This window comes from Herpailurus yagouaroundi, unplaced genomic scaffold, assembly GCF_014898765.1.
Source record: "Herpailurus yagouaroundi ecotype Mexico unplaced genomic scaffold, PumYag 182, whole genome shotgun sequence".
Lineage (NCBI taxonomy): Eukaryota > Metazoa > Chordata > Mammalia > Carnivora > Felidae > Herpailurus > Herpailurus yagouaroundi.
Window position 1 is genome coordinate 58,510,571 of NW_024412413.1, and position 15,897 is coordinate 58,526,467.

At 53.5% G+C, this 15,897-nt stretch overlaps 3 protein-coding genes across 4 annotated transcripts in view; 2 read left to right on the forward strand and 1 right to left on the reverse strand.

Moving 5' to 3' along the window:
- Nucleotides 1-12: 12 nt before the first annotated feature.
- Nucleotides 13-3,587, forward strand: METTL1 (methyltransferase 1, tRNA methylguanosine). Its single transcript, XM_040491567.1, has 6 exons — nucleotides 13-448; nucleotides 1,160-1,323; nucleotides 2,285-2,469; nucleotides 2,560-2,673; nucleotides 2,833-2,934; nucleotides 3,098-3,587. The coding sequence occupies exons 1-6, from the start codon at nucleotides 336-338 to the stop codon at nucleotides 3,251-3,253; spliced, it is 834 nt and encodes a 277-aa protein (XP_040347501.1). The 5' UTR covers nucleotides 13-335; the 3' UTR covers nucleotides 3,254-3,587.
- Nucleotides 3,588-3,710: 123 nt separating this feature from the next.
- CYP27B1 (cytochrome P450 family 27 subfamily B member 1) lies at nucleotides 3,711-9,411 on the forward strand. Of its 2 annotated transcripts, XM_040491564.1 has the most exons (9): nucleotides 3,711-4,940; nucleotides 5,598-5,788; nucleotides 6,296-6,498; nucleotides 6,579-6,779; nucleotides 6,865-7,037; nucleotides 7,244-7,416; nucleotides 7,623-7,701; nucleotides 7,986-8,183; nucleotides 8,501-9,411. In XM_040491564.1, exons 1-9 carry the CDS (start codon nucleotides 4,746-4,748, stop codon nucleotides 8,612-8,614), a joined length of 1,527 nt encoding a protein of 508 aa, XP_040347498.1. In that variant the 5' UTR covers nucleotides 3,711-4,745; the 3' UTR covers nucleotides 8,615-9,411. The 2 variants fall into 2 exon arrangements, with proteins under 2 accessions (XP_040347498.1, XP_040347497.1); XM_040491563.1 differs by having other exon boundaries at nucleotides 4,829-5,788.
- Nucleotides 9,412-11,331: 1,920 nt separating this feature from the next.
- MARCHF9 (membrane associated ring-CH-type finger 9) overlaps nucleotides 11,332-15,897 on the reverse strand; it is a 5,797-nt gene continuing 1,231 nt past the window's right edge. Inside the window, exons 2-5 of the mRNA XM_040491580.1 lie at nucleotides 15,765-15,897; nucleotides 14,580-14,735; nucleotides 13,429-13,621; nucleotides 11,332-13,166 (exon numbers count right to left, since the gene is read on the reverse strand). The exon at nucleotides 15,765-15,897 is cut by the window's right edge and continues 5 nt beyond it. Of these exons, the coding sequence (XP_040347514.1) occupies nucleotides 12,832-13,166; nucleotides 13,429-13,621; nucleotides 14,580-14,735; nucleotides 15,765-15,897 (817 nt within the window). The 3' untranslated portion in view covers nucleotides 11,332-12,831. The remainder of the gene's footprint in view (nucleotides 13,167-13,428; nucleotides 13,622-14,579; nucleotides 14,736-15,764) is intronic.

Sequence of the window (15,897 nt, forward strand, 5' to 3'; positions counted from 1 at the left end):
AGTATCAATTCTGTAGGAAGCGGGGTCCTGGGACCCCTCTCACTTGCGGGGTGCATAGGTGCCTGCAACTAGGATGGTAACCCAGACCACGCAGAAGCGGGCTAAGCAAAGAGGCAGGGTGCCAAGTCAAGCCTTGCCAGTCCAGCGGGAGATCGGTGCCTCAAAGGCGCCCTCGGGCTCTGACCCCCTCCGGCACTCCGCGCCGAGGGCCACCGAATTCACTCTGGGTCTTTAAAAGGCGGGGTCTGCTCACAACCTGCCTGACTGCGTCATTATCGTGCGACTCGGGCCTTGGTCTCCACGTGGGTTCAGTGGAGTAACCCGGAGCGGGGATCATGGCGGGAGCCGAGACTGGGGACGCGGCAGGAGCCGAGGCCCCGCAGCCCCAGAAGCGCTACTATCGGCAACGTGCTCACTCCAACCCCATGGCAGACCACACGCTGCGGTAGTGAGTGAGGGGGACGGGAGGCAAAGGAGGGAGGAATGCTCGCAGCAGCCGGGAAAGACTATTGTGCCGGAACGGTCAGCGGGGTCTCAGAGAAGGGATAATCGGCAGAGTGACGTCAGCTTTAGGGGTGGGACGCGGAGATTTGGCGGGGGCGGAGTTGGAGGGTTGGGAGGGGGCGTGGCTTCTAGCCGTAGTCTCAGTGGCGGTGCCAAGTCTGGGGAGAGAAAGTAACTTGCTGAGACTGGACTGTTGCAGGCAGAATAGCGTTTCCATCTTTCGGTTTCGTTGATCGGATTTAATAAAAAGACAAACATATACATGAATCCCGCCCACCCCTTACTCTGTCCTCTTACCACAAAGCACACAAAAAAGAGTAAGGTCCCGGTGCCTTAGTCAGTCAGTCTCCGGGGGAAGGGGAACTTGTGCCCCAGAAAGGAGAGCTGCCTGACCGGAGTCACATCAACTCCTAGAAGTGGAGATGGACAGGTCAGCAATCAAGAGCCTCATGATGGGCCTATGATTCACACTGGGGGTTAAGGGTGGTTTCCATTGTGTCTCCTAGAGACCACAGGGCCCACTGTTAACAGAATTTTTGAGAAATGCTCTTCCCATTTACCTCCCACCCTTACATATTCGCCCACACACATGTAGTACCACTTCTGCAATGGCATGACCCACCTTCTCACGTCTCTCCTGTCTTCTCTCCAATAGCCCTGTGAAGCCAGAGGATATGGACTGGTCTGAGCTATACCCAGAGTTCTTCGCTCCACTGACTCAAAATAAGAGCCATGATGACCCAAAGGATAAGAATGAAGAGAGAGCTCCGGCCCAAGTAGAGTTTGCAGACATAGGCTGTGGCTATGGTGGCCTGTTAGGTAACATTCTGGCCTTTTCTCTAGGGCAAGGAGAGGCAATGCCTGGGTTCTGCTACCTCAGCAGGTTTGGTGGGGGCCATAGTTGGCCTTTCCCCTTCGGACCAGACACCAGTGCTGTGACATCAGTGTGGAGAGCCTCTACCTTCCCTGTACTCGGGGTCTGTGGCCTTTGCCCTGGAGAAGGGAGGGTGTTGTCTCAAATGCTTCTTAGAACTTGGGTTGTTGTCCTGTCTGGCCCCACCCCGGCCTCACTCCCTACTTGAGCCACTTCACCTGCAAGATGCCGGGTCAGTGAGCTGGTCAGCACAAGCGTCAGAGATTAGTCACTGTGGCCAGTGATCCTGAACTGTCTTTCTCAGGGATTCCACCACTCTTCCTCCCCTCCTCCCTTCTTCACCAGAACTCATTCTTTCTGCTCTACTCCCATGTCTTCAGGTTACTCTTGTATTGTCTGTATCGTCCCAGTCGTGCATGCCAGGCCACTTCTCTATTTTTATTTTTAATGTTTATTTATTTATTTTGAGAGAGAGACAGAGAGTGTGAGCAGAGGAGGGAGAGAAAGACACAGAATCCAAAACAGGCTCCAGGCTCTGTGTCTCAGAGCCTGACGCCAGGCTCGAACCCATGAACCGTGAGATCGTTACCTGAGCCAAAGTTGGATGCTTAACCGACTGAGCCACCCAGGCACCCCTATTTTTAGTTCCTCCCATAGAGGTAACAGCGTGACAGAGAGAGGAAAAGCATGGTACTTGGTGGCAGAAAACCTTGGTTCAAGTTCCAGTTCTGCCTCTTCTTAGCTCTAAGACCTTGGGCATTTCTGACCCTCAGTTTTGTCATCTTCACAATTTACCACAGAGTGTTATGAGGATTAAATGAGACAGTGTGTGAAAACCCTGCACATGTATGAGGTGTATGAAAACCAGTATGAGGTTGACGATTCCATTCTTATTTCTGTGCCCAGTGGAACTATCACCACTGTTCCCAGACACACTGATTCTGGGTCTGGAGATCCGGGTGAAAGTCTCAGACTATGTACAGGACCGGATTCGGGCCCTACGAGCAGCTCCTGGAGGTGGCTTCCAGAACATCGCCTGTCTCCGTAGCAATGCCATGAAACATCTTCCTAACTTCTTCCGCAAGGGCCAGGTGGGGAGGGGCCCCCATGGGTTAGGTTGGTAGGCAGGTGAGGCACGGAGGCCAGGTTTTCAACCCTGTTGATGCATGTCTGTCTCACAGCTGACAAAGATGTTCTTCCTCTTCCCTGACCCACATTTCAAGCGGACGAAGCACAAGTGGCGAATCATCAGTCCCACACTGCTGGCAGAATATGCCTACGTGCTTAGAGTCGGGGTGAGTCGGGAGTAGGAGGGAGGGTGGGGTGAGTGGCCTATTCAGAGACCTTCCACTAAGGATTCAGTGGGGGTGCATGTAGGACTCACACCACCTCTCCCATCAGCTCCCCGCTCAATTGCATGCAGCCCCCTGTCTAGAGTGATTTTGCCTGTGCAGGGGCTGGTGTATACCATAACGGATGTACTGGAGCTACATGACTGGATGTGCACCCATTTTGAAAGGCACTCCCTGTTTGAGCGTGTGCCTCTGGAGGAACTGGTAAGTAGGGGGCCTAAAGGAAATGGCAAAGATGCAGGCCTTTTCCAGAGTGGTTCTGTAGTCTTTGAACCCAGCTCAGTGCCAGGGGGATGAGATAGGAGTCTCAGGGCCAGGGGCAACCTGAAAGGTGGGCAAGGATTTATTGGATTCTTCCTTTTCCCAGACTGAAGACCCCATTGTGGGACACCTGGGCACCTCAACCGAAGAGGGAAAGAAAGTCTTACGCAATGGAGGCAAGAATTTCCCAGCCATCTTCCGAAGAATACAGGATCCCACCCTCCAGGCAGTGACTCCTAATCCCCCCTCTCTTGGCCACTGACTGCTTACCTTGCCTTAGCTTGACCCCTGGACCTTCCGAGCTGAGACTGCCAGGACCAAGAGGCGACAGTCTTTCAAAGAAGTTGGGAAACTGCCCAGGGCAGAAACCTGGGATTCACAACTACCCCACCTCACCTTGTTGCCCCTCTACCACCAGCAGAAAGCAAAAGAAACTGACTAGGAAGGTCAAAAGACCTTGAACCAGAAGGGATGTTTGGAAGGATGTGGGGTCTTGCTCTCCCTTAGCACTTCCTTCTCCTTCTGGGATCTCTCCTTCTCAGCTGGAGTGATGAATGGAATTCTCCACTGTCCATCTAAACTGCTTGCTAGACTCAGATCGCCTGTCCACTTGTGTTACTTTGCAGTCCTGGGGATAACATGTATACGTGTGTTGCTATTTCTCAGGAAAGACCAGAGCGTGTGTCACGTGCCTTCTCCCATTCCCCCATCCTCTCCCTGCCTGAGACTTGACCCGAGGAATCTGCTGCCTTTATTGTTGCTGTCTCAGGAGAGTCAGGGCGGGGGGCACAGAGACCCTCTCCTTTTTCATGTTGACCTTCGGTTCCAGAACTTCAGAGCTAACTGACTGGCACAGATCCCAGTAGAGGCAGGGTGGGGGAGTGAGGAGCAGAGAACTAAACTATGCTGGCTTCTGAGGCTAAAAGTGAAAATCAGCTGCTGACTAGAAATCCCCCCCAAAGAGGACTGAGTCAGCTGGAGGTTCAGAGCAAACACTTAGCCCTTGCTCCATCCAGGAGCCCAGAGAAATCTCTGAAGTTTTCTAACTTGCAAAAGTTCCTTTGTTTCTGCTCGTCAAGCCCCAGACTCCCATGGCTGGAAGGACGGAGTTTGTTGACCTAAAACACCACCCCTTTCCTCCTGAGGAACAAAGATGAAGGCTCCTGGAGCCACTTTAACCCATTAACTCACCCACCCTCTGCCCAGAGTCAGGTATGGGAGGGGGGAGGGAGAGATGTGGTAGTGTGGGAAAGTTCTGCTTATATCCAGAGAAGGTGCAGCCCCAGAAGCCAAGACTATGGAGACAGCTACAGTAGTCCGGAAGGAGCTGGAGGATGGGGAATTCCTGAGGATGGGCCCAAGGGGGCCTGGCTCCCTGGGGAAGTGGGAATACTAGGGGCTGACCCTGTACCTCGGTATCCTAAACCTCACCAAATAGCCTTTCCCAGGAAGAGATCTTCAGGCTGCTGGGTTGGGGCACCAGCCCAAAAGGGGAAACTAAGGCAGGCCTCACCTCCCAAGAGGGTCATTGCAACATGAGACCCAAGAGAGCTGCCAGGCAACTCCAGCCCCGCCTACTGTTCCTGGGTATTAATCCCCAATCCCCAGCTTGACCACTCAGGGGAGGAGATTGGTTGAGGAGCTTGAAGAGGGGGCGTCACCACTATCCCTCCCAAAGCTTAAATAGGGGTTCAAACAAGAAAGCTAGGTGCTTGGGAAAAGTGCTCTCTTTCACGGGCTCCCTGAACCAGACCATGACCCAGACTCTCAAGCTCGCCTCCAGAATGTTTCATCGTGTCCACCGTGCTCCCAAGCTGAGCGCCTCACTGGGTTCCAGAGGCTCCGACTCCGCGCCCAGGAGCTTGGCGGACATCCCAGGCCCATCCACGCCCGTCTTCCTTGCTGAACTTTTCTGCAAGGGAGGTCTGTCGCGGCTACACGAGCTGCAGGTAGAGGGGGGACGTCGTTCCTGGAAATTAATGCAGGAGAAATTGGCTTTGACAACGCTAGAAAGGACAGACTAGTGCAGAAAGTAGGAAGAGGTCCAGTGAGAACGGATGCCCATGAACTATAGAGAAATTGGGGCTGCCGGCAGTGGCTCGACCTACTCGGAGTCCATCCCTATACCCAGCAGAAGAGTGCGCTCAAAAAGCGCCTTCTTGCTCTGTAGAAGTTGGGGCCGAGTTAAGCCCAGAACAAGTGCTCGGGAGGCAGAAACGCACAGTACCTTAGCCGCGTTTCCAGCTTAAAGCTACAGGCGCTCCTATTCAGTCGCTGGGGGCTCGTCCCGAGATAGTCCACGTGAGGAACCTTTGGGATCTCTCCGCCTCGGTTTACCCCGGGCGACCTAAGAGAGAACCTGAATGTCCGTCCGCTTTGTGCAAAGTTCCTCCGTCTTGCCCATCACACTCAAACTTCCTAGGGATGTGAAGCGAGGAAAAGAGAAGGAGGAGAGGTTTGAAGCGTCAGGGCTACATACCAGCTGGAAGCTCGTGAAGAGACGGAAGCTCCCCCTTGCACAGCCCAGCGAACACCCTTGGAGTTGGTACGGACCGAGCTGGATGCCGGCGGCCCACGTCTCCAGTGTCCGCCTCCCCTTCTCCCAGGTGCAGGGCGTCGCGCGCTTCGGTCCCGTGTGGTTGGCCAGCTTTGGGAAGGTGCGCACTGTGTACGTGGCGGCCCCTACACTCATCGAGCAGCTCTTGCGACAGGAGGGTCCCCGGCCCGAGCGCTGCAGCTTCTCACCCTGGGCAGAGCACCGTCGCCGCCGCCAGCGGGCTTGCGGACTGCTCACCGCGTGAGTCCTCTCTGGCCTCAAAGCCCAAACGTCCTGCTGCGCCCCTCTCCTGTGGCTGGTCTGGAGACAGTCTGTCTCGGGGTGTGGAGGGAGGTCGGCCTTTTCCCTCAACCTTCTGGTAAATGGGGCTTCCCACCCCTGCCATTTTCGCTCAAGCTCAGGTAAAGCCCCGCCCTTGCCCCACCGCCCATCTCTTTGTCTTTTGAAGCCAAAATCCTGGGAATCCGCCGAAGGGGCGAAGGTACCAGGACCTAGGTGGAATGTCAGATTCTGTGACTCAAGTTACCCAGGAACCCAGGCCCCTCCGGGGCAGGAAATGAGTAACGAAGTAGGGGAATGGAAAGCGGGCACAGGCAGGGGCAGGTTTTGGTACCCCAGGGGAGCGGCGGCAGTCTCTTTCTGGCCACCCCGGCCGAACACGCTCCATCTTCGCTGCAGCCAGCTCCGTCCAGCCACCCACACACACCCCCATCCGCTCTGATGCGCCCCCTCTCTGCACACCCGTAGGGAAGGCGAAGAATGGCAGAGGCTCCGCAGCCTCCTGGCCCCGCTGCTCCTCCGGCCTCAAGCTGCCGCCCGCTACGCCGGAACCCTAGACGACGTGGTCCATGACCTTGTGCGGCGTCTTCGGCGCCAGCGGGGACGCGGCGCTGGGCCGCCCGCTCTGGTTCGGGATGTGGCAGGAGAGTTTTACAAGTTTGGACTAGAAGGTGAGTCCCAAGGCACGGGCAAGTGTAGGAGGCACCCGCCTGGGTTTCTCAGTGCCCTGACAGCGCCCCCTCGCGCCCAGGGATAGCCGCCGTGCTCCTGGGTTCACGCCTGGGCTGCCTGGAGGCCGAAGTGCCTCCAGACACAGAGACCTTCATCCGCGCGGTGGGATCGGTATTTGTGTCCACGCTGCTGACCATGGCGATGCCTAGCTGGCTTCACCGCCTCGTGCCCGGACCCTGGGGCCGCCTCTGCCGAGACTGGGACCACATGTTTGCATTTGGTAAGGCATGGAAATGAAGTGAGGATAGGGGAACATAAAGCTGTTCGGGGATGGTGAGGCATCCCTGTACCTTCTCCCCACACAGCCCAGCAGCACGTGGAGCGGCGAGAGGCCGAGGTAGCCTTGAGGAGCAAGGGAAAGCCTGAGGAGGACGTGGGATCTGGGGCACACCTGACCTACTTCCTGTTCCGGGAAGAGTTGCCTGCCCCGTCCATCCTGGGCAATGTGACAGAGCTGCTACTGGCCGGAGTGGACACAGTGAGGTTCTCCTCCCTGTTGGGAGCCCAACTTCCAGAGCTTATCCTCTCCAGTTTCAGGGGCCACCCTGATGCTGCAGGGGATCCACTATGGCCCTTTAGGCCAGCTTGGCTTAACACCTCCTGAGCTCCAGACTACCTCATATTCTGCCCTCTTCACTGGGTCTCCACTCTTAACGCCTCTGATGCTCTCACCTGTCCTCTCAGGTATCCAATACACTCTCCTGGGCTCTATATGAACTCTCTCGGCACCCGGAAGTCCAGACAGCACTCTACTCTGAGATCACAGCTGCCCTGGGCCCTGGCTCCAATGCCCATCCTTCAGCTACTGCTCTATCCCAGCTGCCCCTGCTGAAGGCGGTGGTCAAGGAAGTGCTAAGGTGAGGGAACAGGAGAGGAGGAGCTAGAGAAAATGCTGGGAAGGCCTGGGGAAGCAGATAGTGAGTGGGAGTAGGGAGAGAGAGCAGAGGAAAATGGTGCTCTACTCCTGGCCAAGAATGGGTTTGGACGTTGTGGGCTGAGGGATGAGAGGGAGGCTACAAGTCCTGGCCTCACCTTGCTGTTTCCCTCTGGCTCTGCAATCCAGACTATACCCTGTGGTACCTGGAAATTCCCGTGTCCCAGACAAAGACATTTGTGTGGGTGACTATATTATCCCCAAAAATGTGAGTAGAGCCTATGGATCCCTTTTGCTAAGCCATCCCCTCACTCTCTTGGGCCCCGTCCTCTTCTCAAACATTCCACATAAGCCCTTCACCCTCCCTTTGGCCTGAATGCCCCTCTCTAGGATAAAATGGGACAGTGGAGAAATCATTCCAAAAGTAGCCCCAAAAAACTTCACCATAACCAACCAGAGCCTGCCTTTGCTCCAATCCATGTATCCTCTTTTCCATGTCCCTCCCTGCATTCATGGGCCCAAACTGACAAGTTTATGTTCCTTTCCCACCAGACGCTGGTCACACTGTGTCATTATGCCACTTCAAGGGATCCTGCCCAGTTCCCAGAGCCAAATTCTTTTCGTCCAGCTCGCTGGCTGGGGGAAGGTCCAGCCCCCCACCCATTCGCATCTCTTCCCTTTGGCTTTGGCAAACGCAGCTGCATGGGGAGACGCCTCGCAGAGCTTGAACTGCAAATGGCTTTGGCTCAGGTGAGTGATCTAGACATGAGAGACTCTAACCCTCTAAAGCCATGAACTCTTCTGACAAGCATAGGAAAATATATGATTTGGTAAACCTAATCCTCCGAAATATCGCAATCCTGTTATAGGTCTAGAAGGTGAGCAACGGTATTTAGACTATCTTTTTCCCTGCCATAATCCCTTACCCTCATTAACCAAGAAATTCTCTACTGACCACAGGTACCATTTCAACATCGACCAACCTAACACTAATAATGCCCTTTACCAATCAAACCCACCATTGTAGACCCCTCCCATAGTGATAGCCTTCTTCCTCCCCTTTCCAGATCTTGACCCACTTTGAGGTGCAGCCTGAGCCCGGTGCTGCCCCAGTCAGACCCATGACCCGGACTGTCCTGGTACCGGAGAGGAGCATTAACCTACAGTTTGTGGACAGATAGTCCTGTGGATGGAGGCTGTCATCATCACGCTTTCTCTCATTGCAGGGATCTGTCAGGCACAAGACCAAGAGATATGTATTCCCCCTGAAACCTGTCTATCTGACCAGACTGGTTAAAGGGATCATAGCAAACTGTTTGAGGCAGCCCTGACCAAGGTGTGAAGTAGGCATTGGCCTCACCCATCAGGCCCTGAGAAAACCATGATCCTTGTGTCTGCTCATCCTTTCTTCTGGTCATATCATAGGTACCCTTCAAGGGCCAACTCAAATTTTAACTAATAATGTTGGGTGGCCTGGGGAAGGACTCAACCACTGCCCTTTTGGGGCTTCTACAGTGTTTAGGAGCTGCTGGCTAAGCACTTATCACCACGTGAGCTAAGTGATTGTGCATCTGGTCTGCACCTGGCTCCTTGCATGTGAGCTCTTTGAGAGGAAGAATGAGACCTTATTCAGTCTTTATATCCCCTGCCAAGGCCTATCCCTGATTGGGTGACTCCATACAGGTTCTCAGATTGAATCTGGACCATGTGGCAGAAGGGATAAGCAGCTTATCAGGCTCTGTCTACTCTCTTCCTTCCTCATCTTGCCCCTACCAAGGAGAGTGTGCCCTCACCTGGTTTATGATGTTTTAAAACTCTCCTTGACTCTCTAATCACTATTAGGAGTTGGCTTGTCCCACCATTTAGTTCCCAGACAGAGACGTCTTTGGGCCTGTACCTGCCTACACCTTCCTATCATATGTGGAATTTTTTAATATTCATAGTTTTGAAATAAAAGAATCGAATGTTTCATCCTTGACTTTTGATTTACTTCTCTTCCACTTCTACTTCCTACAAGTCCTAGAGGCAAGGCCCTCAACCAAATCCCCTACTTTGATTTCTCTGGTCCTGGGAGTGACCTCCATGACAATGGGAGGTCTAGATACCTGGGAGAGTGGTTTGCATCACAAACCCAACACGTTTCTGTCTGTACAGGGAATAGCTAAGTCTGGCTCCCTAGAAGAGATTTAAGGGGGTGGTGGTGGTGAAAAGTACCTGCAAGGGCTAGGCTATAAAAGTGGGTTGGGGAGCACAGGATTTGCAGAGATGGCCAGAGGCAACTGACTCTGGTGGAAGTACTTTTGGAACCTGGACTGCCAGGACTGGAGGATGTCTGCCCTCTCTGGAAAAGTTGCTCCAAGCTAATTTCCTTCAGAGAAAGACAGGGATACATGCACAGAAGTGAATTCAGACAGGATGAAACCTGAGTGTGGGGGTGGCCAGAAGCCCTGGGGCACTGAGGCAGAAGGGGGGTGGGCAGAAGGAGCCTCTGTTTCCCTGAATCAGCATTCTCTGGCCCCCCCAGAGGCTGGGCACAGTTCTCCCCTTGTGATGTATACAGATTAACTCATCTTCCATACAAATAAATCTCTCAGCACACTCCCAGCAGCCCCTCTGTAGCCTAGATTCCCCTCCCCATGTCAAGACTTGCCCCCCTTCTTCCTGCTCCTCTCCATTCCGATTAGCTGGATAGAGATGGAGATTTCACTTCACACTTCCTCCTCCTCCCCTACCACATCGGCCCCCTGCCCTAGACATGGCTACCTGACCACAGACATTGTCTGCTACTGGGCCTTCTGGGGGTATCCATTTTTGTAAGATCTACAGAGGGGCACAATATACCCAAGGCACTGTGCAGAGACTAAGGTTTGTGTGCCTTTACTGCCCCTCCTCTCAACTCTCTATTGTATTCTCCATCTCCACCCCCACTCCTCTATCACTAAGCTTAACTTGAACCTAAGTGACCTGATTTTTAGCAGATCTGAGCTTTGAGGGAGAATAAAGCCCAGCTTCCTCTCACACCCTGTCCCCTGCCTGGAATCAGTGATGAGAACTCTGTACACCCACACTCCTCATTGGGCAAGTAGGACTGCTCACTTGAGGGCAGCAGTCCCATGACCCCTTTCCTAGACTAGAGTCTCTTTAAGTTGGAAAAAAGGAAAGAGAGAGGACCATACTGGTTGCTGGTCCCAACCCCCATACCAAGCAAGACCTCCAATGGTACTGAAAGGGAGGGAAACATACTGTCTCAACTGACCTAATTTTAGGACCCAGAGTGAAACTGGAGAGAGTGCATTTGTGTGTATATGTTCTTTGGTGTGTCTAAGTTTCCAAGGAGGGCCATCATCATGAACAGCCCAGGTTTGGCACAAGAAACCCCACCTATGTCATACCTACCTGTCATATTTGCCAGGATAGGTACCAGTAGTCACTCTGATTTGCTGTCTTCCTTCTGGTCCCCACCAGCTATTTTGTGAATAGCAAATCAGCAAAGTCTGACCCTTCTGTCTTCCCAGGTGAAGAATGTGGAGGGTTATCTCTCTAGGCAAACAATTTCCCACTGGAAAAATCGGCCTCTGTCCCCTCTCTTTGATCTCTCTCCCTCTCTTTTGTTAGAAGAGATATACCCCAGTACTTCCAGATGACTCAAACCTGCCTTTAGCTTCAGTTCCTCCATTCCCAGGAGTCTGGGTGCCAGCACCATGGACAGCAGCCAACACCCCACCCCCACCACCCCCACCCACCTTTTACAGAAGGATGGAGAAGACCATTTCCAAGGCAAGGATGTGACCTTTAGTAGACCTTTAGTAGAGAAGCATTTCCCCAAAAAACATCCCCAGGGAGGAGGCAAAACAATCTTCCTGAGGAAAGGACCAATAATAGGAAAGGCATCTGGATCTGACTTAACAATGTATGAAGTAATTATTTTAATTGCTGATGAATAGTTCACTTAAAAGACACCATCATTCATATAATACACAGCCCCAAGGCCTCAGGAGAAAGGGAGGAGGCCTCAGGCTGACCCACATTTTAACCAGTCCTTCCCAAACCTTTTCTCTATAACAACAGCTCTCTATGCTGCTGCCTCCAAGCGCAATACCTTCCAGTTAATACCACTAGCTGGGGCACGGGATCAGACCTGTGACCCTGAACTTCCATAGGAATAGCTTAAGCTGGGGTTGGAGATTCATAACATTGGGACATTCTGTCTGTCTCACTCCAAATGAGTCCAAATTCATTTCATGCCACTTCTCTGGGTGAGCACATTACCTGGGAAGGACCAATAGAACCCACAAGATCCCCAGAAGAAGAAGGACAGCTCCATCCTTCCCCAGTCCCCAATGTTTAGGGGGTTGGGGAGCTCTCATTCTTGCAAATAACCACCATCCTTCACACTTGCGTATCTATTTCCCCTCATACTTCCGTATCTATTATGACACTCAACACGTATTTCCAAGGCTCTGTGCAACCCCAGATGAAAAAACACATTTTGGAATTTGTTAACCAGCTACTATTTGAAATAAATGGACCATCAGCTAGTCTAGAAATCTTTTTATGCCATCACTAATTTTCTTTGTGATGGCATTCAACCTGTCCCTCATTTATCCTCATTCCAACCCTATGAGGTAGACAGGAAAACCACGGCGGAGAGATTTTTTTTCTGGATCATACAACTTGCAGGTGGCAGGCCCACCCCTTAGGTCCCTCTGAGCACTGCCACCTAGCAGCCAATGTGAATTATTCACCAACAAGTGGGAGTTACAGCTCCAACTCAGAACCCACTGCTGCACTGGGGATTCACAACCTCTGCAGAGAAACCTCCCCACACCTCCCAACCCTCCAGAAAAGCCCCAGATGAGAAAGGAGTCTCCACGTGCATATAAATGATTCTTTATGCCCTCCCCCCATGCAATGGGGGGTGGAGCAGGGGGAGGTCCCTCCCGCCCTCATGCAGGGAACGGGAGGTCAATGTATACTAGTCTTATTGCCAGCTGCCCTGTGGCCATGGGGTGGGGAATGGGGCGTCTACAACCCCTTTCTTCTGGCATTGGTCCCCCTTCACCAAGTCACTATGGTGGAGCTGGGAGGGCTGGAGGCCCTAGGAGCTGAGGTAAGGACGGTTCTCTAGGGAAGAAAAGATGCTCTTCCCACCTGCCCACTGGTTGCCCCAGGATAAGCGTGAGGAACTATCAGTGGGGGCTGGAATGTCATCCAGGTGTCTCTACCCAATGGGCAGTAGAGGCCAGACAATGTCTCCAACTTGAGGCTGCCCACAGAGATCCTCAGTGGTGGGGGCAGTGCACCCCAAGCACCTTGTCCAAGTGGTACCTCCAGCAGCCATGACAGCTTATCTCTGGCCGATGCACTGATGCAAGATCCCCGCTCCTGGAGTTCAATTTCAGACCGTGGTGACCCTCATGACAACCTCTCGGCCAGAATGGGAACTGGAACGGGCATCTGGTGGCCGCAGCTGTCCAAGGAGGTGCAGGATTGTGTAACCACAGCGCTGAGGCAAGAGCGTCCGCATGCGCTGGGCAGCCGGGGGGCGGCTGGTGGCCCCAGAGGGGGGGCCCGTCCTTGAGGTCCTGGGGCCCGGCTTCCCTGCCGTCCCTCCCCCTGTGTCTCCTCCTATGTCCTTGGTCTTGTCATAATTCAGGACCTTCCACTGCTGGTTCACTGCCTGCCAGCGCTTGAAGATGCGGTAGACAGAGGAGCCTTCATGCACGATGAGGCCTGAGCGAAAGGGAGAAGAGATCCAGGGTCACCGGCTGCCCAGACCTAGGCCAGGGGTACTTAAGCAAATATAGGCCAGAGTGAGGAGATAGGGTATGCAAAAGACCTGAAGAGGCAGGGAAGGGAGGGGCACCAAGATAGCCCTAAAGGCTCCCAGTGGTAGAAAATTGTGGCTATGGAGCTAAGGGAATGGGCAGGGAAAGTTAAGTGTGTGAGTTGGAGGAAACCACTGAGTAGGTAAGGGGGAGAGGGGTGCCCTCACCTATGCAGACGACATCCATGAAGCCATACATGCCGTAGCAGATCTGAAAGAGCAGATCTTGCCGTTGCCACTTGGCTGAAGGGCTGAGTGAGGACCAGATGAGCCAGGAGATGCTGGCAACGAGGAAGAGAGAGCCCAGAACTATGGCTGCAATCTGGACCTTCTCGATGACCGTCAGGGAGATGGCCTGCCACTGTGTGGGAAAAAGGGCTCCAAAAAGTCACAGAAAGAAAAAGAGGGCCAGGTGGTGAGTGGCCCTGAAGAGGAAGACGTTCCAGAGCCTTCCTGAAACCCTTCAGGCAGGATTAACAATCTGTCTCCTGTGTGTCCTGATCAAACCTCGTATGGGATACTTTTCACACCGTCTGAGACCACTTGTCTGCCTTATGTTAGAAAGACAGGATCAGGCAAGTGCTCTGAACCCAGACCATTAAGGTTTGAATTCCAAATCCTAACTCCATCTCTTACTGGCTGAGTAACTTTGGGCAAGTTTTTAAATATCTCTGTGCATCAGTGTTCTCATCTCTAAAATGGGGAAAGTAAGGGGCGCCTGGGTGGCTCAGTCGGTTAAGCATCCAACTTCAGCTCAGGTCATGATCTCACGGTTGGTGAGTTCGAGCCCCACGTCATGCTCTGTACTGACAGCTCAGAGCCTGGAGCCTGCTTCGGATTCTGTGTCTCCCTCTCTCTCTCTCTCTCTCTCCCCCTCCCTGCTGGTGCTCTGTCTCTCTTTCTCTCAAAAATGAACAAATGCTAAAACGAACTTTTTTAAATAATAAAAAGATAAAATAAAATGGGGATAATAATGGCAGATAACTAATAGGATTATTATGAAGATTAAATGAGTTGCTACACACCAACAGTGTGACACATAGAACACACTACACGTCTGCTATCATCATCACCTTCGGCATTATCGTCTTTTGCCTTTTCGTTGTCCCAGTGCCTAGGACAGTGCCTGGAATATACATGGTTCCCGATAAATGTGAATAAATGAAGGAAGGACTTACAGACAGACGGGAGATTATGGTAATGGTGGGTAGGGGTGCTTTGAGGAAAAAGTAAGCGGTTAAAATAGGCTCCCTGGAGAGTCCCTAATTCTGCTCCTGAAAGCCCTTGCCCCCTCTGGAAGTTCCTTCCTAGCATCTCACCTGCAGTGGGTTCTTGGTGCTGATTGCCAGGACCTGGTACTTGAAGTAGCAGAGCTCACAGCTCCAGGAGCCCCTCTCACTGATCCAGCGAATGAGGCAGGGCTGGTGTGTGCAGCGCACTGAGCCGTCGCAGCGGCAGGGGCTCAGGAGCTCCCCCTGGAGGAAGAGTGAGGAGGGTCCGGTCAGCTGTCTCCACCCGACCCCACTCCTCTCCAATCCAAGAGAGGGAAACCTCTCCAGGTCAGTCATTCTCCAACCTTAAAAAAATTCAGGCCTCTCACCCAAAACAGGGCAAGAAGGCTGAGGCCTCCGAGAAAAAAGAAAAAAGTTAGAGCTCAGGGTAAACTTCCCTGCCCAAATAGATGAAGAACGAACCGAAATGGGGCTAGGAGAGGACTGAGTTTTCTCCTTTCCTAAAATTTGGGGAGGGTGCTCTTTATTAAGGCTTCCCAGATGGAAAGCTACCCCTTAGGTTCCAGAGAGGCAGGAGGGTCAGAGCTTCTGATCCATGCCTTCCTCCTCCATCCCTTCGCTGTAAAGTGTTTCACAGATGTGGTACAGACTGGGATGAGTTATCGTCTTCAGTTTCCAAGTATCAAAAGGGGGAGAGTTCCTGGGAGTGGGAATATGTTCCCCCTTAACCAAGGAATCATTTCTCATAACAAAGGTACACCCCCCCCCCCGCCCCCGCACCATCCCAGGACAACTTTGTCCATAGCGTTTGAACAAAGAGTACTCTTTGGAATGAGATGGAAAGTTATGGAATGGGAAGAAGAAAAGTGCCCCACGGAGAGAAATATTGAATGAGGCAAGGGCACCGGCTGGGTCCCTCCCTTCAAGGGGGGAATAGAAGCACTCTGCCAACCTCCGAGAATAGGCCCCTCGGCCTACAGAGACCCTGGGGTGAGAGAAGTGGGACAGAAAGGCTGTCCCTGTTAGTGGGTGTGAGGGATTTTGAGTCCTCCCATGAGAAAGCCCCACCCTTTCCCGGGAGCCTCTGACCCCCCTCCACCCCAAACGTGCGCTCGGGGCCTCTCCAGTCAGCCCCCCAACCTCACCCAGTACCCACTCTGGGTCCTGGGTCCCGCCCAGCCTCCTCAGGCCCCGCCCCCTGTTCGTGGTCCGCCCGGGCGCCCCAGGTACGCGCCCCCACCCCTCCCGCCCGGCCGGGTGCCCAGGCCTGACCTGCTCCGGGCCCTGGAAGCAGATTCGGCACTGGGGGGTTCGGAGCCCGCTGTCCAGGCTGCTGCTGAGCGACAGGGCGTCCAGCGCGCCCGGGGGCGGCGGCGGCGGCGCGGGCGGCGGCGGGGGTCCGGCC